General features: G+C 36.7%; 1 protein-coding gene and 1 pseudogene across 50 annotated transcripts in view; both read right to left on the bottom strand.

The window, feature by feature from the left end:
- EPB41 (erythrocyte membrane protein band 4.1) overlaps positions 1-27,312 on the bottom strand; it is a 197,562-nt gene that overhangs the window by 46,807 nt on the left and 123,443 nt on the right. For 17 of the 50 annotated variants that reach the window (XM_072750566.1, XM_072750561.1, XM_072750544.1 and 14 more), the window contains exons 8-12: positions 24,531-24,618; positions 21,544-21,696; positions 17,641-17,738; positions 14,026-14,198; positions 4,333-4,535 (exon numbers count right to left, since the gene is read on the bottom strand). In XM_072750566.1, the coding sequence (XP_072606667.1) occupies positions 4,333-4,535; positions 14,026-14,198; positions 17,641-17,738; positions 21,544-21,696; positions 24,531-24,618 (715 nt within the window). Of the gene's footprint in view, positions 1-712; positions 755-907; positions 965-4,332; positions 4,539-14,025; positions 14,199-17,640; positions 17,739-21,543; positions 21,697-24,530; positions 24,619-27,312 lie in introns of all 50 variants that reach the window. The other 33 variants (XM_072750560.1, XM_072750538.1, XM_072750565.1 and 30 more) reach the window with 3 other exon arrangements.
- Positions 18,922-19,521, bottom strand: LOC112931804 (chromobox protein homolog 3 pseudogene; annotated as a pseudogene).

Below are 27,312 nucleotides of genomic sequence, written 5' to 3' on the forward strand. Positions count from 1 at the left end.
TTACGTAATAAGCTATCTTATTTCATTTTTGAAATTGAGCTGTTTGGGGGTTACCTTAAAATACAATACTTTAAGAAGCTTTGAAATTCCATGTTTCATGGCACAGAGAAGTGCTTTAAAACATTATTTACCTTTTTGAAACATATTTCATACTTAGTAATAACACAGTAGGTGTATCTCTAATACCTTTCGTAAGAAAGATCTAAGGTATGGTACTTTATACATGAGTAGAGTCAACATTCTCTTCAGTAAGAACTGATATAGCCCACTCTACAGTTGGGAAGAACAGGCACAGAGCAGCAAAACACATAGTTATGAACAATACCAGGAGTTGCTGCTATGATGGTTTCCATAGTAAGTATTTATCAAATATTGTCAATGATTCCAAGAATATTGTGCCACTGAAATATTTCTTATAAAGTTTAAATATGAAGGATTGGTTTGGTCTTCACCAATTTCATTGTGTTTGAAAAGATATTTTCCTACTGGGAAGTTTATTTTAATGAAAAATTTCAACAAATAGTATAGGATTATAATTTCTTTTGGTATACATATGCAAATATATATATACACAAATATATATCTATTATTTGAAAGTAATTTCTGATTAAGAGAAATCAATGAAAAGAATGGATCACTGTCTTTTTAATGCACTGTAGAAGTCAGCATGGGTGACAGTAATGTGGTTTTGTGAAAGTGAAAAATGGCTGACCTTCCTCATTCTTATCAGATCTTCAGTTTTTTCTGCAAGCTTCTGTTTTGCCATTATTTAAAAAAAAAAAAAGAAAAATGATAAAATATTGGCTCATTGAACCTTTATTTTATAATATTTTTTAAGGAAAGGGAATTGGGGAGAAGAAAAATTGAGAGGGAGGAGAAAAGGAACAAGTGGCCTGTTGGCACAAACCTGTGTTTGGTCACCATTTGAGGTAGGTACTGTGACCTCGATGTGGGTTTTTTCCACCTACATTTAAGAAATAGAGTGGCAAAAACATTTTAGATTAGTAGATTTCTATGAATAGTATTATTTCCAAGTAAGCCGCATCTTTAAGCTGGCAAAATGAGCTGATATGTAATCAACATGATGCAGTCTTAGGGGGGTATTACAGGAAAGGACGTTACTCGCAACAGTAATCTGTTAGTTCACCATCATATTTTCAAGGCTGAAGAGGTAATATAGACAGCCAAATTATTATAAAAGAAAATTAAGATAATTATTCTACTGATGAAGAAAACATATTCATACTTATTCACAAAAAAGTACTTATACAAAGAATAATTTGGGCTTAAAAAAGGCATGTGTTTTTGCTTTGGCTTTTTTTTTTATGATCTGGAAGTACTTTAACATTTAAAAACAAATTTACAAATGAAGATATCAAGGTATGACATACATGACAGAAACAAAATCTTTACAGATAAACCACAGATATAATAAACCACATATGACACAAAGCAGGTAAATACAAAAAAATTTGTTAGTTGATCAATATATTTAAGGAGGCAATTTAACTCTTGAGTTTATTAGACAACAAAACATCAAAATAAACTCAATCCAAATTGTTACTGATGCATGCAATTACTTCCAAGGCTGATTTATAAATAAGCACACATAGGGCTCAGCTGCAACATTCAGCACTCTGTCATCTCCTCTCCAGGGAGCTGGAGCCCATGTGTTTGGTGGATGAACAAGATTTGTCCTTAATAGTAGGAAGAGAAAAACTAAGGCCTCCTGTCTAGCTTCAAAATACCTTTAGTAATAGTCATTTTATATACCCAAAATAGAGTAAGTATAAATTTAAAAAACCCAAACAGACCATTAAGAGGAAGCATTTTAGAGTCAGCAATGCCTAAAGCAGTAGGTATTTCAAAATTAGAAAACTTTTGATTAAGGATCAAATCAATCACTTTGTATCATTAACTTCTTTATAGAACCTAACCAATCTGTGGTTTTGACACATTATTTTTAATCACACTTGGCAGCATTACCTTGGAGTACAATACTGTGCTGTTTTCCCCAGGACAGAATGTAGAGAACATAACACCAAACTTGCAATACTGTTAAATCATAAGCACATCCAGCGATAGTAATTTTAACAAACCAGGATAACTGACAATTTGGGTCATTTCCTCCATGAATCCTGTTAACATTAGCTGTGTTGTCATTAGCAAGTTATTTCACCTCTCTGAGTTTAAGTTTGTTATTGATAAAGTGAAGATAATATATCCATAGAGTTGTGAATGTTTAGCAAATGGTAGTTTAAAAATGACCTTTTGCTTTTTTCTATCAGCAAGAAATTGAGAGTCTCTAATTCAGTCTAAGAGTGGAGGCCAAGTGATAAAAGTAGTCATGCCTCTTCAGAGAACATTAAATGAGATAATGGTGTACACAGGGGAAGAATATTATTCCACACCTGAAAAATAGATCTTGTCAAATGACTCAAGATGCCAAAAAGCTACCTCTATCTGGCACCAAATTCATGTTAAATAATGAAATTTACAAAGTTACAAGGTTATTTTATTACTACTCTTGCTTTATATAATACCTATTGCTTCAGGTAAATTCCATAATTATTTTCTATTGCTACAAATAAAATCAACTCAGAGTCACCCTTAATTCTGTCACTACTATTACAGTAATGGAAGGTTTTCAGAGGTAGTTTTCAGGCTGATCTCTACACGAGTATCTCAAAACATATACTTACACAGAATTAACTGGCAAGGAAACCACCTACTGGCACTTAAATGGGAAGCACATACCAGGAAGTGATCTCTTCATTCTGCCAAGGTCCCAAGAGCAACGGGAACTTATTCTTGAAGACACCTGTGTCTGACTTATAGGCTAAAGAACAAATATGCTAGCAGAACACCAAAGAAATCTTAGTCACTTAAAAAAGATTCCTTTGACAACTCCAGTAATCCAACACTTTCTAGTTAGTACAACAAATAGAGGGATAGCCAAAAGTGCTAGAAGAGATACCCTAACATTAAAAACTGAGGTAGTCAACCTTAAAAAGGCGCTGTTGATACTGAAGCTGATGGCCAATGTCATGCACATCTGCCTAGGTAAAAAAAAAAATTTTTTTAAAGGACATATATCCACCATTTGTTCAATTTTTTTCTCTCTTTGGACTCAAGCTGGCCTCAAAGGACAGTAAAAGTGGCATGCCATGTTGAACAGTTTTGTTTTTTTTTAATGTAGTCAAAACAGCCAAATTGGCCACTGCTCTACAGATAAACTAGATATTGAACCGGGTCCAAAAGAATAGGATTAATCCATGTGGCAAGGTGAGAGCACTTACTAAGGTCTTACATCATTTAAAAAAATTTTTTTTCCAGTTTTAAATTTCTTAACAGCCTCAAAGGACAGTAAAAGTGGCATGCCATGTTGAACAGTTTTGTTTTTTTTTAATGTAGTCAAAACAGCCAAATTGGCCACTGCTCTACAGATAAACTAGATATTGAACCGGGTCCAAAAGAATAGGATTAATCCATGTGGCAAGGTGAGAGCACTTACTAAGGTCTTACATCATTTAAAAAATTTTTTTTTCCAGTTTTAAATTTCTTAACAGACATATAAAAATGTAATTTTTCTTTTAAAAACTGCCTCTATTAACTCCTGCTGTCAACAGTGATACTTATATTTATGTCAGTAAATCTGAACACCTCAACTCCATCACTGCTTAAATTTGTTTAAAAAGCTTATCAACATATAAAAGATCAGTCCTGTTACTGTTAGTCCTGGGAAATCTGCTAATTGGTGATTTTTTTCAACAAGGTCAGGGACTGTGGATACAATCAACTTAGAACTGTAAGCAACTCAGTGGCATAATCTCTCCTACATAAGGATTTTCCCCTTTTTGTAAACAATTTGAGTTGAACAACCACATCAATGTGTCTTATGTAATACTAACTGGGATATTCTCTGGGTATGTTGCCAGTATATTCATCTTAGGAAATCAAATTATATTTTAATCCTATTAGCAGAGCTTAGTCTTAAAAAAAAAGATTCCTTCTGGATGAGTCCAAATTATTTTTAAAAGCAGATGATCACAGTGCTGATGTGATTTACCTTTTTATAAAAAGATGTAAGTTAGGTAATAGTTTAGGTAGGCCACCTGAAAACTTGGATGACTTAGTCTTCATGACATAATTCTATAAAAGTATTTTGTAGGTTCATGGGGTTATTCATACTCTTTCTTTTAGAAAGAGTAAAGAATAAATAACTTTGTTAGAATTCTACAAGAATCAGTGCTTTGAAAACCTTCCTGGCCAAGGAGTTAATATATCTAAATCGGAAAGTGAACTAGCCAGATATGTAGACTTATAGCATACCTTCCACACTTCTGTGGGCTCTGGCTCAGCTTGGTCAGGTGGCCCTTCTTCCTTTTTCTCTTCATCCTTCACTGTTTCCTTCTGTGCTTTAGAAACGACTGTTTTTTTGACAGGTGCACCTGGAACGGTGCCTTCTGCATCCTGACTCTGAGCAATGGCTGGTGCGGAGGTGGGCCGAGGACTTCGGTCTGAATCAACAGCTGCTGCTACGTGAGAAAGGGAAAAGAATAAGTGAAGGTAAGAGCCACTGTACTACTTCAAAATCATCAGGTAAAATAGTTGTGAATCCAGGACACAGTGTCCAGTGGGCTATCATACAGAAGATGAAAAAAAAATCATTAGTGCTCTGCCAGGTAACTCATGGCAATAAAAAAAAGCTACAAAGAAAAGCTGAACTGTGCTATCATGTTCCAGAAGTGGGCAGAGGGGATCAAAATAAGAATAGAAATTAAAAACTCTTTTCTTTAAAAAGTTAGCAAGATTGTTCAACTTCATACTCTGTTTCAAGAACTTCCAATGTTGTCTATAAAGAAAAATACAGAGGTTAGTTAAGTCTGATTTCTTTCATGAAGCCATATTGAAATATAGATCCATTTATTTATAGGTGATTTTAGGATCCTAAAAAATATGTTCTAGGGAGAAAGGATCAAGTCTGACTTCTATGAAGCCTGCTTGTAGTGATTACAAAATAACTTGATAAATTGGTCTTCTGGTAAGATATGCACTCTTCTGATGCTTGTTAAAGGGCAAATCTTTGAACCAGTTATTTTCCTTTTTAATAAGTCATTTGATTAAAATAATATGAATTCATAACCATGGCCTTTAGTCCCTAAAAAAGAAAAAACCTTCTGAGTTCTGTCCTACCATCTCTCAGAATCTTATCAATTTGTATTACAGTTCCTCTTCTCTAATGTATCTAGGGCAGTGGTTCTCAATCAGGGGTTATTTGGGAATGTCTGGAGACATTTTTGATTGTCACAGCTGGGAAGAGAAGTAGGAGGGGGTACTGACATCTAGTGTATACAGGCCAAGGATGCTGAGATTAAGAAACCTTGACTTAGGGAAAAGGCTCTCTACAGACTGTTTTAGAGATAATATGCAATATAGGTTTATGACAAAAGTTTAATCTTTTCAGAGTTAATAGTTGTTTTGGCTTGGACTATTAGGCATCTAAGTTTCAGTTTGCTTACTTCAAAACCACCTATTCATACTCTTTATGCCTTATCTTCATCCTTTCAGGGATTAAAAAAACCTACACATACTTTGTAGTAAAACCTTACTTATCTGGCAGTGCCTAGGAATGCTGTGTGTCTCCACATGATTTATTTATTTTTACATAGTTTCCACGCTGCGCATGGAGTCTAACTCAGGGCTTGAACTCATGACCTTGAGATCAAGACCTGAGCTGAGCTCTAGTCCAATGCTTAACCAACTGAGCCACCCATGTACCCCTCCATGTAATTTAATATTTCTGATAACAGATCATTATCCTTTCATGTAGGAGTTTTTAAATTTTTAATTATTTTGCATGGAAATCCTTAGAATTTTTAGTATATGCTTTCCTGCTTTCTTAAACTGAATATACTGAATTTACCTTTTTAAAAAAAAATTTTTTTTTTTTTGAGAGAGAGAGAGAGAACATGCCAAAGCAGGAGGAGGAGGGGCAGAGGGAGAAGGAGAGAAAGAATCTCAAGCAGAATCCATGTGGAGCGTGGAGCCAACTTGGTACTCCATTTCATAACTCTGAAATCATGACCTGAGCCAAAATTAATACTCTGACACTTAATTAACTGAGCCACCCCAATGCCCCAAATTTAATTTATCTTGACACATTTTGATGTATAAGGAGTAAATACTAGCTAAAACAAAGGAATTATATTCATCAAAACACATAAAAATTTGGAATTCACAACTACTTCATACATACAACTTCAAGAAAAAAATGCTTGTGACTCTCCAGTGATCTCCAGTGAAAGAAAGCATACTTAGGAAAAACAGCAGAAACACAAGAATCATCTATCTTCCAATGAAAACTCTGGCCTCTTGCAAGTCCTTGATACTCATGGGTGCTCTAAGCTACTCAATGCAAGAATGGCAGATGGCAGACCAAATCTAACAACACAGGGGAATGTGACAAAATATTTTGCTCACAGTTGTGTTAAACTATCATTATACATGTGTATTCACACCTCCTCTCAAAGAATTAATTCAACTCTGCCTGGCATCATAGAAACATAGCCCATGCTTCACCATGTGTTATTTTGCCACTTGCATTTGGTTTTAATCCAATACTAATACTGCAGAGCCAAATGATTTATGCCTTCAGTAGTATTCCTAGCCCTGGCAATCTGTACTGTCTGTGGAAAAGTAGGTATAAGTGTGGAAACTGGCAGTTAGAAACGGAGGCATAAAGTTTCATCATTTGTAAAATGTAGAAGATATTAACTCTATAGAATAGTTAGGGAAGCATATTCAATGGATATAAAAATACTTCATAAACACTAAATATTAGTAACTTTTAATGTCATACCTCTAAGTCCTCATACTTTTTTTGTCATGGGTCAGTATCATTTCAACAGTATGTTGGGAAAAAATTAATTATGCACACACTGATACGCAATTCAAGTGAAAGATTTTACCTGGAAGCCCTGGAGAGAAGCAAATTTCTTTCCTTTTTCTTTTTAAAAAGATTTTATTTATTTATTTGAGAGAGAGAGAAAGTGTGCACACAGAGGGAGAAGCAGACCCCTCATTGAGCAGAGAGCCCAATGCGGGGCTCAATGCCAGGACCCAGAGATCATGACCTGAGCTGAAGGCAGTTGCTGAACTGACTCAGTCACCCAGGTATCCCATCCTTTTCTCAATAAGAAGACTACAAAGTACAGATCATAATAGAGAATCATGGCAGTGACTATGGTTGTTGTTTTTTAAACATCTTTATTGAGATTTAATTCACATACCATATAATTCACTCATTTAGATTGTATGAGCCAATGCTTTTCAGTATATTTATTGGAAGTAGTGATTGCTTTTTAAGATGTTTTGGCTCTTTAATTTTGTGAATTTGTTAGCTATTATAATATTTAGGTGCATATACAGAGAATGATTAACACTTCGATTATTTCCCATTTCTGAATGTCTAGACAAAGAAGTGTTGTGATAATCTTATGGACCCATTAATTCCAGTATTATATTGCTCTTGTCTAAAAACAACAGAAACTTTGAGACAGTTATATATTACGGCAGTGAGGAGTAAAACTCACAACCATCATATTAAGTAAAAGGAGACTTAAATTTTAGGTCCTGTTACTTACTAGCACAATTTCTGCTAGTATGGTACAGGTACAATAGGTATATAGTGGATCAATGGTTCTACTACCAGAGGGCCCACATGAATTGTTGCAGATCTTGAAAAACAAACAAAAAAAACCCCAGCTGATGCTCAGGTCCACCACAGACAGATGAAGTATCTAAAAGTGAAGCTTGGATACTTGTTTTGTTTTAAAGTTCTGAAGATGATATGGGTGTACTCCCTTAGCAAGAATCACTGCAACTGCTACTCACTGAGTGGATGAACAAATTGTGTGACCCTAACAAGTTATATAGTTTGTGCCCCAGTTTCCTCATGATTAAACCAAGAATTTCTTTTATTTATTTACGTTTTTAAAAAGTATTTATTTGAGAGAGAGAGAGAGACAGATGGCAACAGACAGCATAAGTGAGGAGGAGAGGGAGAAGCAGGCTCCCCACTGAGAAGGGTGCCTGATTTGGGACTCCATCTCATGACCCTGGGATCATGACCTGAGCCAAAGGTAGATGCTTAACCGACTGAGCCACCCAGGTGCCCGCCCCTAAACCAAGAATTCCTTTTTTTTTTTTAAACCAAGAATTCCTAAATGCTTCTTATTCTTTAGGTTGTTGGTACTAAATAGGAATATACGGAAATGGTTTGAAATGCAAAAAGTGCAACAAAAATATAAGCTGAAAAATCTTTGTCATCATTATTAGCTATCCTTGTGACTTACCACTCTAACGTATAAACTGGGATCTGAACCAGTTTTAGCTTCTCAGCTGGTGAAGCAGATGCTCTGAGCACCAGATAGAACTGAAAACGGAGGAGTGTTCATTTGAATCATTAAAGTGAGGGCCTTTGTAAAACAATTCTTGTAAAAGTTTCCCTAACATGCCATCTCTAGCTTAGAGACATATATATGTGTGTGTGTGTGTGTGTATATATATATATATATATATATATATATATATACACACATATGTGTATATACATATACACACACATGTGGGGGGGTCTAATAGGGAAAAGTCTCTCTCTCTTTTTTTAAGATATTATTTAATTTTTCATGAGAGACACAGAGGGTGAGAGAGAGAGAGAGAGAGAGAGGCAGAGACACAGGCAAAGGGAGAAGCAGGCTCTATGCAGGGAGCCTGACGTGGGACTCGATCCCAGGTCTCCAAGATCATGCCCTGGGCTGAAGGTGGTGCTAAACCGCTGAGCCACCCGGGCTGCCCAGCAAAGTCTCTCTCTTAAGATGAAGAGAGAAGGATCTAGGAAAAGGAGGGAAAAACAGTTTCCATATACCTGTTTCTAATTCTTGTACTGAGAAGACAGCACACAGAGAAAAGGAAGACATTTGGAAACAAAACTAAAGACAAAATTAGTCCTATTCAGTTTATATGTAGTTTAGAGGCTTAAGAGTACCCACATGTAAAATATTTAGAACAGTGCCTGCATATACTAAGTGCTCAATGAATATTAATATTTTTTATTCTGGGATCCCTGGGTGGCTCAGCAGTTTAGTGCCTGCCTTCAGCCCAGGGCATGATCCTGGAGACCCGGGATCGAGTCCCACATTGGGCTCCCAGCATGGAGCCTCCTTCTCCCTCTGCCTGTGTCTCTGCCTCACTCTCTGTGTCTCTTATGAGTAAATGAATAAAATCTTTAAAAAAAAATTTTTTTATTCTTCCTCTTTTTGGAAAAAAAAAAAGTCATCATGGTGAAGAGTAAAAAACATGAGTCTGGGAGAACAGTCCTAGACTCTACTTCTAGTTTTGTTGCTATGTGACCTTAGGCAAGCCACTTAAATTCTAAGATTAGGTTGTAAGAAGTAATAAACAGCAAGGGGATCCACTTCGAGAAATGAAAAACAATAGTTCAGTGAAAGTAGAAAGAAAATAATGGAGATATTAGCTGGTATAAATTAAATACATATAATATGAAAAAAAATCCAAAAGTTGGTTTTTTGAAGCAATTAATAAAATTAATAGATTTGTAACAAGAAAAAAAGGAGCACAGCTTACCAAAATCAGGAACATTAAAGGGGACACTGCTATAGCTCATAGAGATATTAAAAAAGATACCCAACTTTATGTAAATAAATTTAAAAATTAGGTGGATATGCACCTCGGTGGTGCAGCCAGTTAAGCATCTGACTCTTGGTTTCAGCTTGGGTTGTGAGATGGAGCCCACGTCAGCTCTGATGTAGAGTCTGCTTAGGACTCTCTCTCCCTCTGCCCCTCCCCCTGCACTTGCTCTCTAAAATAAATAGGTAGATCTTTAAAAAAATTTTAGATGGAAGAGACATTTCCTGGAAAAACACAATAACCAAAATCGAAATAAGAACTTGAACACTGTAATAGTCCTTTATCTAATAAAGACACTGAATCTAAAAATAAGGAACTCTCCCACGAAAAAGATCCCTAGGTGCAGTTATAGAAGTTAAAGGTTTGGGTTCTACCCTCAGATAGACCTTGTTCCAAGCTCAACCCCTGCATTTAGGATCTGTCTTCTGGGGCAAGTTACTCAATCTCTGTGCCTCAGCTTTCTCATTTATAAAATGGGCACGGTAATAATATAATAATACCTCAGAGAGTTTTCATGAGGAATAAATCAGATGATATATATATATACGGTACTTAGCACAATGGCTGACATTTAGTAAGTCACACCAAAATATTAGCTATCATTAAACTATTGTTAATATTCTGGCCACAGCATTGTTATTTTATTTTGTATCATACAGAATTATGCTGCCATACTTTGGTTCCATTATGGGAGCATATATATGAGAGACATCTTGCTCAGTTTAAGAGGAATCAGAATGAGTCAGCCACACTTGGAAAAGAGATTACCCAAGGAGTAAGACTTTTGTGCTTCCATACAAGTCATGCTTCTTTCTCATGTTTCTCTGCTGTCCTGAGTTCGAAGGGGCTGCTTTAATAGTAACAGTACAAGACAGATTACAGGCTTTGTCTTATTCAATCATGAAGACACTAGGAATTTGGCTCAAAGATTAAATAACTTTTTTTAAGATTGGATAGCTGATAAGTGGATTGGAGAACAGGTTGGTTTAACTCCAAAACCCATGTTCTTTCAGATATTTATTCATTTATTCCTTTGTTCAACAATGTTCTTTACCTTTCCCTACATGTCAGATATTGTTCTAGTCACTGGAGATACAGCTGTAAACATACAAACATGGTCTCTGCCCTCATAGGGCTTACTGTCTATGGGTAAACAGATACCAAACAAAACAGTTTCAGACAGCAATAAGTACTATGAAGAAAATAAAATGGATAAAGAATGTCTTGGGATGTGGGGGACCAGGTAGCTGTTTGTGATTGAGTGGTCTATATCTAAATTTAGAAGGTCCCTCAAGGGGGGGAATCCCTGGGTGGCTCAGCAGTTTGGCACCTGCCTTCAGCCTAGGGCATGATCCTGGAGTCCCAGGATCGAGTCCCGCATCGGGCTCCCTGCATGGAGCCTGCTTCTCCCTCCGCTTCTCTCTCTGTCTCTCTCATGAATAAATAAAATCTTAAAAAAAAAAAAAAAAGAAGGTCCCTCAAGGAGCTTTGTTTGAAATGAGACCTGAGTTATGAGAAGGAGTCAGCCATCCCAAAATCCAGGGAAAGAACATTCTCAAAGAGGGAGTAGCAAGGACAATGACCTAGAGGTGGAATGAGCTCGGCATGGGTCTAGATCAGTGTCATCCCGTAAACCTTTGTGTTCTGATGGAAATCTGGTGATATCCAGTTTAGTAGCCTGTGGCCACATGTGGCCAATTATGAACTTGAAGTGTGGCTATGTAACTAAGGGACTGAATTTTAATTCAATTTAAATTTTAAAAGCCATATGTGGTGGGTAGCTCCCATGTTGGGCAGCACAGATCTAGATCCTAGTGAATGAGCAGAAAGGAGTAAAAAAAAAAAAAAAAAAAAAAAGGTAAAAAAAAAAAAATAATAAGTGAGGTCAGAGAAGTAGGAGGGGCCAGATTGTGTAAGGCCTTGCAGGCCATCTAAAGAATCTAGATCCTATTGTGGTTGCAGTGGAAAGCTGTTAGAGGGATTGATATTATCTGATTTCCATTTTTATTTTTTATTTTTTTTAAGATTTATTTATTTATTCATGAGAGGCCAAGACATAGGCAGAGGGAGAAGCAGACTCCCCACAGGGAGCCTGATGTGGCACTCAATCCTGGATCCTGGGATCACGCCCTGTGTCAAAGACAGTGGCCGGGTCACCCAGGTGTCCCTGATTTCCATTTTTAAAAGACCACTCTGACTATTGGGTCAAAGGGGGAGTAAAGCAGAAGCATGGTGAAGGCTGTTGCTGGATCTGGGTGAATGGTGAGGACAGCTGGGACTTGAGTATTGGCAATGAAGACAGAGAAAAGTGGTCAGAGATACACTTGGAGGTAGGCTAGACAAAATTACTGATTAATTTAAGCATTAGAGATGGTAAGGAGAAAAAAAATCAAGGTTTAATCCTAGGCTTGATGGGAAAGTCAGAGAAAAGCACAGCTGGGGACATGGAAAATCAAAACTTGTTTCAGACAAGGTAAATTTTAGATATGATCACTTGATCCTCATGTCTACCATTATTATGTAACATCATCAGGCATCTCCTTCCTTATCCAGTAAAGTGTCTTACTTTCAGTTTACCTTGGGTTTGGGTAGCTATTTTTTTTTTTTTATTGTTTTTACTGCCAATCTTCAGTGAGAACCTGAGGTTGGAAAGTTTAAGTGACTTGTTCAATCTCACAGAGAATACACTGCAAAGCTAGACCTATGTTTGTCTGATACCATATCCCATGGCGTTTTCCACTAAATAGAAACTCATTACTTAGATATTATACCTGATGTATCCTTTCTTTCTAATAGCAAAAATAACCAAAGATTCAAGTGTTAATGAGCTTTGGTATCTTGAACAAATTAGAAAGCTTTACCTACCTATAGAGAGATTTGTATTGCTTTCAGAAATCACATCCTGACTCTCAATTTTTTTTAGTTTTGTTTCCAAATGTCTTCTTTTCTCTGTGTGCTGTCTTCTCAGTACGAGAATTAGAAACAAGTGTATGGAAATTGTTTTTCCCTCCTTTTCCTAGATCCTTCTCGATTCATCTTAAGAGAGAGACTTTTCCCTGTTAGGCCCCCCTCTTTTTTTTTTTTTTTTTAAAGATTTTATTTATTTATGAGAGAGGGAGACAGAGACAGAGACAGAGACAGAGACATAACCAGGCTCCACACAGAGAGCCTGATGTGGGACTTGATCCCGGGAAGGATTACAACCTGGGTCGAAGGCAGCACTAAACCGCTGAGGCACCTGGGTTGCCCCCACCTCTTTATATATATATGCCTCTAAGCTAGAGATGCCATATTAGGGAAACTTACAGGGATTGTTTTATAAAGGCCCTCACTTTAATGATATGAAAGAAAACTCCCTCTCCTGTTCTGATTTCCATTTTTCCACCTTACTTTTATAGTACATAGCATAGAGCTGGGCCCTGGTGAGCCCCTAATAAATATAATAAACACTACTCTATTTTGTTTACTGCCTTCTGAAATTTTATTTATTCGCTATTTTTTTTACGTGGCATAAAGAAATGAATATGGCTTATTACTTCGTTTCAGGAATACTCTCAAATCCTTGAGACTAGGAAAAATTCTGAAAGATCTTCTGTTGGTATACAGAAGATTGTGTATACAATCATAAAACTTATCTATTTATTCTCTATTTTGTTTAAACAAAATTTAGAGACTCCAGTAATACTATTGCTTTTTCTGTCTCTAATTGCCACAGGTTAAATGATCTAAACTTTTTTTTTTTTTTAAGATTTTATTCATTTATTCATGAGAGACAGAGAGAGAGAGAGGCAGAGACACAGGCAGAGGGAGAAGCAGGCTCCATGCAGGGAGCCCAACGTGGGACTCAATTCCAGGTTCCAGGTCTCCAGGATCCCGCACTGGGTGGAAGGCAGTGCTAAACCGCTAAGCCACCCAGGCTGCCCTTATCTAAACTTTTTAAATGAATGCTCTAGAGAGTCAGACCCCTTTCTCCTCTTTCCTACTTGAAAAAAAAAAAAAAACTATTTAAATCAAGAGTAATTTTTCATTCAGGATACAACATAAGGTTTTCATGCTATGTCAGAGATTTTGAATTCAAATTTTAACAGTGTTCATCCACTACTACCTAGCAGCAGAACCTTGATCTAGTTACTACTCTCTCTGAAATTCAGTTCTACTTTTCATAAGATGATTCTACTGAAACAGACAATTAGTAAGACCCATTTCATTTACCACTGAGATTCTTTATTTTGGCTCCCATGTAGACAACTGAACTTCTTTTATCTCTCCCTAATGAGTTAGAATCACAAGAAATCATTAATATTCAATACAAACCTCCATCAAGGCTCCGGGATGCCCGTTTGCTTGCTGTACGCTCGAAGTGTGGGGCAGGCCTGTCAATCAGAGCACTAGCTTGCCTGGTCTGAGCCTGAGTCCGGCCACTGTATCGAAATTTGGATCCCAGTGCAAGAAATTTGCTTTTAGGAAGGGTATCTGTTGATGTCAGTCTAGGGAGGAGAAAACATAATTATATATATTATTTTACTCTATTGAGAGTGTGAGATTAAAGACAAAAATCATGAATTAGTCTCATAGTTTCCTTATAGTTACTAAGACAACATTCCAATTAAGCAATCATTATTTTAATTCTACGTCATTTCTCAAAACAACATGTATAATATAATTGTGATCTATATTAATAATATCATCATATATCCCTATAGATAGGGCCTTATGGTCTTCAAAATGCTTTTATAGCACTGTAATATATTCATTACATCCATGTAATATGTTCATCATTTCATAGATATAAGAAACTGAGCTTCCAAAAATAAGATACTGCTTTAAGATCACATAGCTGGTAAGAGGTTGGGCAATAACAGGATCCAAGCCCAGAGCACTTCTTCTACTCTATTAAGATAATAATTTTGTCCAAAGCACTCCAAACTCAACTAGTACCTATTAACCTATTTAATAGGTCATTTGGTGTATTTACCGCAGTTAGGAACCCCATCTTCTTTTTGGGCTATGCTCTATAATCTCTTCCTCCAAGGCATTTATTGCACTAACCTGAAACAATTTATGTGCTGGTCTCCACTACAAGGCTATGGGCTCTCTATGGGTAAAGGATAAAGACTATGATTTATTTACCTCTGTTTTCACTTCTGGCATAGTGCCTAGCATGAATTTACCACTCAATAAATGTTTGCTGAATAAATACATAAACTGCTACATCAAATACTTTCAAAAAGAGAGCACTTTTTCCCTTTGGGATAGTTTATTTTAATTCAGCAAATATTTACTTTCTTTTGAGTGATGAAGTGCCACATGTTAATATATTCTCTTATTTTGATAAAACATTTAAACAAACTGTCCTACAATAAATACTTTGGCTGTGGTTGAAATCTATACCACAGATATTAAACATTCAAAAAACTCTTTCTCATCCATACCCTTTTACTTTTTTTTAGTCATCTCTACACTCAACATAGGGCTCACACTCACAACTCTGAGACCTAGAGTCACACATTCTACCAACTGAGCCAGCCAGGCATCCCGCCCTTTTACTTTTTTTAAAGATTTATTTATTTGTTTGAGAGAGAAAGTGCACAAGCAAGCCTGAGTAGGGGGGAGGGGTAGAGGAAGAAAATCTCGAGAAGACTCCCTGCTGAGAATGGAGCCTACCATATGGCTCATTCCCAAAACCTATGAGATCATGACCTGAGCCGAAATCAAGAGTTGGACACTCAACCAACTGAGCCCCCCAGGTGCTCCACCCCTTTTTTAAAACTCTATTTTCTTGGTTTGATTTTATTATTTTTCTTTAAAATTTTTATTTATTTGAGAGAGGGAGAATGCATGAGAGCACAAGTGGTGGAGAGGGAGAAGTAGGCTGCACATCGAGCAGGAAGCCCAATGCAGGGCTCGATTTCATGACCCTCTGATCATGACCTGAGTGAAACCAAGAGTTGGACACTTAACCAACTAAGCCACCCAGGTAACCCCTCTTGGTTTGATTTTAAAGAAGAGGACAGGGATCCCTGGGTGGCGCAGCGGTTTGGCGCCTGCCTTTGGCCCAGGGCGCGATCCTGGAGACCTGGGATCGAATCCCACATCGGGCTCCCGGTGCATGGAGCCTGCTTCTCCCTCTGCCTATGTCTCTGCCTCTCTCTCTCTCTCTCTCTCTCTCTCTCTCTCTCTCTGTGACTATCATAAATAAATTTAAAAAATTAAAAAAAAAGAAGAGGACAATAAATAAAGAAATATCTCAATGCCAATAATTAAGATTCCTTAATTGGTTATGAAGTGTACCTTCATGTTTACCCTGAAATGAAAATTAAAATGTTCTTTTCCCTGACTTGTCTTCATGTCCACTCTGCTATACTGCTAAGTATGATATGAAAATACAAACAGAAGTAAAGGGCATCAGGGGCACCTGGAGAGCTCAGTTGGTTAAGCATCTGCCTTCAGCTCAGGCCATGATCCCAGGGTCTTGAGACCGAGTCCCACATCAGGCTCCCTGTTATGCGAGGAGCCTGCTTCTCTCTCTCCCTCTGCCTGCTGCTCCCCCTGCTTGTTCTATCTCTCTTTCTCTGTCAAATAAATAAATAAAATCTTTTAAAAAAAAGAATTAAAGGATATCATAGTTATCTCTCTTGAGAGCTATTCATAAAGAGCCAAGTTTGGGGCATCTGTGTGACTCAGTGGTTGAGCATCTGCCTTTGGCTCAGTTTGTGATCCCAAGATCCTGGGATTGAGTCCTGCCTATGTCTCTGCCTCTCTTTTTGTGTCTCTCATGAATAAATAAATAAAAATCTTTAAAAAAAAAAGGCCAAGTTTTATTACAATGACATGACATAAGATCTGGGATTTGCTTCAAAATACTCTGGGAAGGGGGCAGCCGAGTGGCTCAGCGGTTTAACGCCGCCTTCAGCCTGATCCTGGAGACCCGGGATCGAGTCTGACATCAGGCTCCCTGCATGGAGCCTGCTTCTCCTTCTGCCTGTGTCTCTCTCATGAATAAATGAATAAAATCTTTAAAAAACAATACTCTGGGAGGGAGTAAGAAGGTATGGGTAAGGATATAGATGAAACAAGATTGGCCTTTGGGTGATAATATTGATGCTGGGAGACAGATACAAGAGTAGGTACAAGGATAGTTCATTATACCACTTTTTTTTTTTTTTTTTACTATTACCATGGATGCATTTTACAATAATAAAATTTTCTTCCAAAGACAAGCTGACAGCAACTAGCTTGCTCTCCTCTCAGTTCAGGTGATTATTTGTCTAAAGTCTGTCTTCTCTGCTAGATTGATTGCTCTCTCAGGACAGGGACTAGAACTATCTTGTGGTATACTCTCGGTGCCTACTAGAGTGCCTACACAAAGGGCAAGCACAAAGAAAACATTTGGTAAATGAATACAAGGGGTTAACAATGTGGTCTTTCAAAAAGCAGAGTAGATGAAACTTTCTCTTATCTTCTGATTATCTGATACAATTGGGCTTCAAAGAGGGTTCTAGGTGCCTCTTTTCTGGAGTTGATTAGAGCCAAGATTACGGATCAACTTCCTACCTTTCATGTTCTAATAGTCCCACAGAAAGTAGTTAAGCACCGCTTAAAGAAATTCCATGTGGAGGAAAGTCAGGGTACTTTCCCTCTAATTTTAGTTCCTGTTAGGGTGATTACAGAGCCCCTCCTAAACACAGATTTCTTTTCCTCCCTTCTATATTCCTTTACCACACACAGAAAGGTGCTCTGGGAATGCTGAAGCATATTTTTCAACCCAAGGGAGGAGAACTGGATTTATTTTGTCTTGCTTAAGATGATCTCACCTGAGCTAAATAAAAGAATCCCAGCCATACAAAGAAGGGAATTTCAATAGCAGGTTTAAAATAGAAACATGCATAAATAATTTATCCTTGAAAAATACTTAAGCGAGAACAATACCTAAAAAACGTGTGATGCTCTACACAAACTTTCCATAATTTCTTAGCTGCTCGGTAACTGGGAAGTTTGAATCCAATGGTACTCTCATATTGTTCTTGCTATAAAAACAGGAATGAACATGAAACATGATTAGTTGACAGAAGTGATGCAGTACCAGAGGAATATGATGTTACAGAAGAGTACATTGTGAATAAAAAAAGAATGTTACTAGTTTAAGAAATTGAAATTTTTCTTTTCCTTTTTTTTTAAATATAAAACTATTTATTGACCACTGTTTACTAGTATTTACAATAAAGTAAATAATATACAGTTGGATAACATTCTGACTACAAAGTTATTGTTTTTCCTGATTTCTGCTGAACCAGTAACTCAAATACTGAGGACTGACATGTTAGGAATGAGTTGGGGTGAAGAAAAAACATGCAGGTCAAGAATTTGGATTATAGAAGTCTGTCCACCCATTTATTCCAGCAGGTGCTAAATTGCCAACATTTCTAACCATCTGGTTATGATTAGGTTTCCATGAACAAAGTCTTAGACACTCCATGAATCATGTCAATGTCCTTTGGATGAAGAGTTTGTTGGTGGTGATAAAATTTTCTTTTCAGGGATCTTGCAAATAAACTTGCATTTATATGACTGTAACTATGGATATGGATTCTAATATGGCTGCTTTTAAATTGTTCAATTTAAACTGCTTACATTACATTTAAATTGTCCAATTAATTACAAAATTTGAAAGGTTAAGGCTTCAGGAAAAATTTCAATGTAACTTTAAGTGATTTATTTCTTAAGTTGCTGAAAATGATAGCATCCCAGAAACATGGGCTTATCCATGGTTATAAAATGCTGTTTTTGTTTTGGTGAATGTTTCAAAAATAACAAAAAGAAAACCACTTATGTATTTTTTAAGTATATACACAAAAAAGCGCTAAACAACAACAACAAAAAACCCCAAAATGATCCCTAGACATATAGGAGTTAAACACAAATTCTAACTGAGTAACAACTATGAAGATTTCCCCCAACATTTAAAAAAGGTGTTCTCTAATGCAGGGGGATAATATACCACGGTCTCAAATATTCTTTTCTGATAAAGGAAACAACTACAGAAAGCTTTTATTTGTTCAAAGTAACCAGTGCTATAGATGCAAAAAAACCCCAACAACTCCCCCAATACTACTTCAAAACAAACATATCAAACTTGATTTTCATTAGAATGTTATTTTCTCACACTAATAAATCAAGAAACAAAGACCCAGATTTTATGTGTATGTGTATACACACACACACACACACACACACACACACAAAGCAACACAAACAATTATTGAGCTTCATCTTCTGGACAAGAATGCCAAGTTAGTCTCTCTTCATAAAATGCAATTACAATTTGAGGACACTTCATATTTGCCTCTTTTGCCAGCACCAAGTCTGCCTCATCTGAATCTTTCCATTTCATGAGAAACATTAGTTCTCCACTGCTGTCTGTGGCACCAATTATTCGTTCAGGATCAAGACCTCTGGCAAAGCCTCTTGGTTTAGCAGCAGCATCTCTTTTCTTCTTTGATTTGCTATCATCAGATTTTCTGTCAGATAAAGATTTTCTTTTTGTACCATCTTTTCCTTTACCAGCTTTTTGAGAATTAACAAATGCTTCAATTAACTCTGGACAATCTAGATTTTCTTCAGGTTCCCAAGTATTGTCAGCATTTGTAAATCCCTTCCACTTGAGAAATACTCCACCTTCCCATTCACTATACGGCAATCCAGTACTTTTTCACCACAAATTCTTCAGGCTCCACCTCTTCTACTTTTTATGCTTTTCATTCTGTTTCTTTCCCATTTTTTGCAATGTAGTTTTATTGGAGGCCTTTTTTTTTTTTTTTTTTTTTTTTGCAGCTTGAAGAGCTATTATTCACTGCCTCCAAGCTGCTCTGGGTCCCGGGTCTGTGGCATCTCCAAGAAATCGAAATTTTTCAATTGAAATTGAAATTTTTCACTTGAAATTTACTTACCAAAAGAAATCTACTCACTTAAGGTGACTTCCACAGCAGAAAAGCCAGGGAATGCATCTTATATTATTTATGCATCTTATTTTTTCAGAACTCACTCCCTCTACAGATACACCACACACACACACACACACACACACACACACACACACACACACACACTGTACATTTTTCTGAGACATACTTAAGTGACCTTTTGACTGTCCAGACATCACTCTTCCTTAGTCACTGTGTACATCCGGGATATGTGACTACTATATAATCAGGGAATGGGACAGCATGATTCCTCCAATTAATCAATCATTATTATGCAATTATTTTAAGTAAGAGGAGCTAATAAAGACTTTGGCTCAAACCAGATTCCTAAATCATTCAGTGTTTTCTTTTCTTCCTTTGATTGACCACTAATTTATCTGGAGACCTCTTTGACTGAAGCAAATCATAACCTGCCAAGGATTTGAGAAACACTATACTGCTAGTCTTTTGCCTCTTTGTTTCTACCTTAAGCATACTTTATAAGGTAGAAAAGAAACTGACATTTATATTTAGTGCCTATTATTGTCAGTAATGCTATGATTAGATGGTATCATATTTTTACACATGAAGAAACTAAGATCAGAGAAGTTTTCTGTTCACTCTCATAGCTATCAAGTTGCAGACTTTCATGGCTTCTACTATATTACACTACTGCTATATCATCCTCTATAGACATTAACACTCCACTTCTGAAAATCCAGTCATTGTTCCTAATCGCTTTCTTAAATAACATATTTATTTGCATGTCTGTGTGTAAATGTCCTGCCTTTCCACATTAAAATCTAAGATTGGTTAACGGATGAACTCTTTTATTCACTATTATAGTCCTACCCTAGAATAGTCCCTAGTACAAAGAAAGCCCTCAATCAATAAATATTTGGTGAATGAATGCCTCTCAGATTTGAAACTTTTGAGGGAAGACACTGATTCCTTTTTACTAAGCACAGGTAAATAATGATGGTATTAAGTAAATGTTTCATTGAGTTCATCCAAAATTTTTAAGGCTGCACATTCAATATTTCTAAGCTAAAATAATGAGCCATTTTCCACCAGCAGATGGTGATACAGACACAAAAAAAGCCACATTACATTAGTGCATTACTTTCTTGTTTAGAGCTTTATAGCTGTCATCTCATTTGATCTTCAAATCAACTGTGACAGAGAAAGTATTATACCACTCAAATGATAAGCTGAGCCCTAGATTTGTCCTGGGTATTTTGTTTACTAGTGGCTGAGGCAGAGTAGGAGCTAGAACTTTTTAAATTCCTACTTAAATAATTTTCTATTGTGCCATAGCTCTTTAATGTAAAAGTTAAGTTTGGTCAGCATTAGTATATCCCAAATCTTAAATACCAATTAATAACTGAGTTGTCTGGTATGAAGTTGAACAGTTATCTCTATTAAAAATCTAGAACTTGACCTAGAATACATTCTTAGTAACTACTAGAAGCTCCACATACAAATAAATCTTAATTGCATGAGGTAAGGTGTCAGTGGTACAAAACATGAGTATCTTAACCCCATGATTTTAAAATCTCTTGCTACTTTATTTATAAATATTTATAAATATTTTTCCATCAAGACTTTACCTACAGTAAACAAGGAACAAGTTTTATTAATCCAAGATTCACTTTTGGCCATGGTATATTTACTTATGTAAAGAGAAATGTCCAGCAGATTAGTAGTAAGGAAAATAAGAAGCATTATGGGGCTGATTAATTTAGAAAACATAATTACCAGCTCCTGAATAGCTAGAGAGATGTCTTAGATGACATAAGAAAAATAAGAATGAAGAGATGTTTTCAACATGGTCCATATTTGATTCAGGAGGAAAGAAGCATGAATTCTGTACCTCTCCAGGACGGATCTTGATGAAAAAGCTGCTACGTTTGTAAGAAATCTTCAGAACTTTGGGCCAAGGGAAGCGGTTGATTCTCAGCTTATCTTTATAAACCAGAAGGCCACTAGAGCAGACACCTAGGATGATATCCACTCCCTCCAAGTCCTGAAAAAGTATAGTGTTAGCAGTTCAGTTTCAGCAAAGTGCTCAACACACTGTTGACTATTATTTGATAATCTGAAGATATCAATAACCAAAAACCCTTACAAGAGTATACATTAAAAAGCAAAGCTTAATCTAACAATCATAATCCATGGAACTATTGAGTCCATGTAAAAATGTTACTATATCACTGTGAAGTGAACATCTGCTCTTCTCTTGTCCAAGAAACATGGACATGCACACGTCTTACCACTGAAGGAACTCCTAGAAGTAATGTAGCCATCACCGCCATTCCTCAAAACCACCAAGAAATGTCACAACTTTTTTATGATAATGTAGTCATTCATTCAAAAATCATAGTTAAAGGAGTTGACTGTATTCCTCTATAAAGTCAGTATGAGAGAATCTCAGACTCTTTTAATTATTGATGTTAAGTATATTAAATTATAAAAACCCAAAGTCAAGAAGGAACAGCAAGATAAAGTCACATTTCCGTGCCTCTTTAGTAATTTTTAAAAATTAAATGTACAATAATAATCATGTGTTTTCAAATAGGAAAATAAATTTCACCTGAGTAAATCTCTACTGATGACTATTTAAATAGGTAATCAAAACCCAGAGTTAAATGCTTCTTGACTACTCCTTTTCCCAAATTGAGTATAGAGAAACACATTAGTGCCTATATGTGTTATGTACAATCACAACTGAGAAGTAAAAATAATAAACAGCTCTAACTCAATGACTCTATAACTGAGAATTTCCCAGAAGATCCGTCTTAAAACCTGTGGGTACAACTATATCTCTCTCCTAATTATATGTTTTGGAGAAACAATTTGCTTTACAACATTTGGGAAAGGAACATGCTGCCTGACTTCCTCATTACTCCTGATAATTACCTCAACGACATCAGCCTACAGCATGAATTGAGAAGCAAAACTAAACAATTTCAGTTCTGATCTTTCTACCATCTACTTTAGAGATTCACAGAAGCACCCAGGCCAAAACAATCCAGAGCAACATTTTAAGGAAAACCACTAACATAAAATAAACTTTTATTAGATTTAATAGAATCTAAAGAAGGAAGAATCTTCAGGTATCAGCTATTCAGGGTGAGAGAAACATAAAAGGTCCTGTTAGTTCAATCACACATCAGATGTTTGAATGTCCTTCTTTCTAAATTCCTACTAAGCAATTATTCTACCTACCCTGGAATAGAAGGTAGTGAGCATTCCTTTCTTTTTTTTAAGATTTTATTTATTTATTCATGAGAGACACACTCAGAGAGAGAGAGAGAGAGGCAGAGACACAGGCAGAGGGAGAAGCAGGCTCCGTGCAGGGAGCCCGACGTGGGACTTGATCCCGGGACTCCAGGATCACCCGGCTGAGCCACCCAGAATCCCCTGTAGTGAGCATTCTGTCACTGGAGCTATTCCAGGATAACCAATATTAAAATATTGGGCTAACAGGACCTTTCATGTTTTAGGCACTAAATAATTACTATGGTAGCTGGGGGCCCATTTCCATCTTAGAAAAGCTCTGTTAGGTAATTTGTCAAATTATGTTGAATAGTATTTCCCTGTAATTTCCATTTTACTAGCTCTAGTTTTGTATCTGGAGCCATAGTAAAATCTCTACTTCACACAGCAATCCATCAATACACAAAGATAGGTATTATGTCTTCCCTAAACCTTCTCTTCTATGAGCTAAGTATACATTTCTTTGCTTTCCCACTAGACATGGTTTTGAGTCCCCTCATCATGTACCCTAGTTAAGTTTCTCTACATGAACCTCACATCATTCCTTGAGCCCATTCCCTCACAAACTCCTCACACTCCCTTGCCACCCCTGGCCATTTCAGTAACTGAAGATGAGAGAAGTCAAGCAACTTTAAGTTTATCCTCTTAGGTTGTATTAGGCAGAACTAGGATTAAAGCTCAAGTTTCCAATGCCCTAACACAGCAGTTTCCAAATGAACCACTGTGGTTCATCCCATGTGCATTACAATCACCTGGAGAGCTGGTAAAATCAGATTTCTTGGCTCCACCTGCAGCATTTCTGATTAAGTCTGGGATGGGACCTGAAATGTGCATTTCTAACAAGTTCCTGGATGATGCTAAATGCTGGTTAGAAGACCACACTTTGAAAACCACTACCTCAGGCCAATGGTTCTCAGATTCAGGTGTAAAAGAGTAATCTAAGATGTTCATTCAACTTGGAGTTCTAGAATTTGTCCGAAGCAATTCAGTAAATCTGGGAGGACCCTGAGAATCTGCATACTTACTAAATAAATGCCCAGGTGACTTTGATGTAGGTGATGTTGGTTGTGAAACATGCCTTGCTGCCACTCTATATTTTCAAATGCATCTGCATTTTAGGAAAATATCACTTCTGCTCTCACTGCTATATCTTTGATCCTTATAGGGGCCTTGATGTGAAACTTCATTCTGATAGTGGAATCACAAAGGGGTAATTCAAATTATACACTTAAGGGGCACGGGGTGGCTCAGTCAGTTAAGCATCTGTCTTCAGCTCAGGTCATGATCCTATGGTGCTGGGATCAAGCCCCATGCAGGGCTTTCTGCTCAGTGGGGAGCCTGCTTCTTCCTCTCCCTCTGTGGCTCCCCCTGCTGGCTCGCTCGCTCTCTCTCTCTCTCTCTCTCATTCTCGCTCTTGCTCTCAAATAAATAAAATCTTTAAAAAAGATTAAACAAAATTCTAACAAGAACCATCTCTTTTGAATGTTTTTATAATACTCCAGATAAAAGTTGGCAACAAGTATTATATGACCCAGGTCTGATACATGTATATTAATAAAGGCCAAATATATCATTCATTACCTTTGCTTTATGAAGGTCAACACCATACATAGACAACTTTTTGGCATTCTCAAGAAATTCCAGGTCAGCTTGAGCTGGAGTCATGGACCTTTGGTAGAATAAAAATTGAAAATTCAGCATCACAGTACCAATGTTTACAATAATAACATTTGTATATTAGTTGCACTTTACATACACAAGTATATATATTTTTTATATTATATATTTATATATATTTATATATTATATATAAATATATATATTTATATATACACACACAAACACACACACCAATATGTATACGGATATATTTCATTGTGCTGAAAATAAAATATTAGGGAAAAGGATTTTTACCACTACCTGTGTCTAAATCATTGAAATATGCCTCAGTAAAAAGAGATCTTGGAGAAAAACAAAGTCACCAAAAAACTATTAAAAGAAAAGTTTTAAAAAGTATCCTGCTAAACAATTCCTTAAAAGCTGCCTCACCATCATCATTTCTACTACCCCTCCCTCTCCTCAGCTTTTTTCTCTTAACACACACAAACTCCTCCCACTAATTTTTCTTGCCAAAGAGGTGACCAAATTAAATCCTCTGAGGGCATGGTACAATTTACAATATCCTCTTAGCTGCCTTTTTCTTTCCATACTCCTGAATTATTATGGAAATTAAACAGGAGGGCAGCTGAAGTTACTTAACTGGCGACTCTTAATAGGGGCAGGCTTGATGAAAAGAAATTTTCTAGTAACAGATGGTGTCCTGCCCACTAATCTAAACAAAATAAATTGGTTAATAGAAGCATGTAGATAATGGGGCTGCTTTCTCTGTTATTAAGATGTCTTCATTACTACGCATATAATGAATTTGATTTGTTTGAAAACAATCAGTCTCACTATCTAAATGCTCACTGTGATGGTCTTACCTTCTCCTTTATAACTTTTCCCTCTTTTGAGAAGTGCTCATGAGCTGTTATATTGAGCTCTAGAGAAAAAGATATCACTCCTAGTGCTACACAATTCAGGCCAATCAAATATAACTTCATACTAACAATAATGCCGCCACACCCCTAAAGAAAAACCGTGTAAATGGCTGTTTCCCAGAGGACCGCCTTAAACTATACAAAGCAGCAGTGGCCTATTCATTTAACAGAAGAAAGTCTCTTCTAAACCCATCTGTCTTTTACCCTCATTAAAAAGAACAAAGGTTCCTTGGAACAACAACCAAAATCTCAGGAGGCAGTCTGCAGATTTGTTAATGACTCAGCCTCCCCAAATAACCCCCCCCACCCCCCCCACACACACAAGCACTAAATCATTACACCTGAGTTCTATTTGCTACTAGATCTAAAATTGAACACACATACACACAAAAGGAGAATGGGAAAATGAACACATATGCAAGTCTGTGTATTCAAGTCCCTAAAAACACCCCAGGAACCAGGCACCCAGGTGGCTCAGTCGGTTGAGCGACTGACTCTTGGTTTCTAAACAAGTCATGGTCTCACAGTCATGGGATCAAGCCCCAGGATAGGTTCTGAGCTCAGTGTGGAGTCAGTTTGAGATTCTCACTCTGCCCCTTCTCTCTCAAATAAATAAAAATCTTTTAAAAAACACAGAAAAAAAAAAAAAACCTCAGGAAGTTTTTATAGTCTTTCCCCCCCATGTAAAGTTACATACTTTTCTAGTTAAGATTACTCCCAATCATTTTATAATTTTTGTTGTTGTTACTATTATCAATGGCTTCAATTTTATGATTCTGAGGGTGGAACGGGGCTTGAATATTACAGAATCCAACACTTTGATTTTGCTGACGAAGAAATAGGCCCTCCTTACCTCATTCAGGTTCTAATTCCTGGTGTTAGGTTACCCCTTTCATGGACAGCTTCATCCTGCCCAGGCTTTAATACCCTGTATCAGGTACCTCCCTATGTGGATGGCCTCCACCCCATATAGGCTTTACCACCATATGGATGCCTTTCTCAATATGCTCTGCCTCTAATAACTACCACCATATGCCTGCACATGACTATTCTCTTAATACTGTTTGAACTCTGATTTCTCATGCCAGGCTGGGCCCCTACCCATGAATACTCTACTCTCTCCACCCTGTTGGGACCCCAGTATCTCGGTCAGACTGCTTCTCTGCATGGATGACTATCTTGCTCTACCCTGCCTAATGGCAAAACAAATGTTTCAGGAAGCTTTTTCTAATTATAAAAATCATATAAATTCATTGTATAAGAACATGGAGGAGGAAAGAAAATCTCATAATCCCACTACCCACAGAACTGTACATGCAAATACAACACATATATTTTATAAATCTAATACCACAAATTAAATTTAAATTATTTTCAACTTAAAATTTTAAAGATCATGGTTTCTCCTAGATCTTCCAAAACTCTTGAAGTATAATAAACTAGCTGAGAAGAGGTTATATACCTCTAAGCCATTAAGAATTTATTCAGTACCACCTAATAATTTACCACTTGAAAGCTTACAAAAGTATCTAACTAGGAAGCTCTGGCACTGGTTAAAACTCTTGCTCATTAAAAAGATAAATTAAAACAAAGTTTCTCTGTATTTATTTTCAGCAAGTGGGGTCCGGATACAGAGCCATTCAGTAAGTTCCAATGTTATGTGACAACCTTTTAATAATGTTTGTTACATCTCCTAATTAAGGACTGAGATTTCAAATAATTAAGTGGGAGACAACTGACAAGTTTACATACTTTCCTACTACCCATAAATGGAGGGCAATTAATTTTAAAGCTTGATTTGTTAGTATAAATTTATAGTGTTA

Source organism: Vulpes vulpes, chromosome 2 (assembly GCF_048418805.1).
Source record: "Vulpes vulpes isolate BD-2025 chromosome 2, VulVul3, whole genome shotgun sequence".
Taxonomy (NCBI): domain Eukaryota; kingdom Metazoa; phylum Chordata; class Mammalia; order Carnivora; family Canidae; genus Vulpes; species Vulpes vulpes.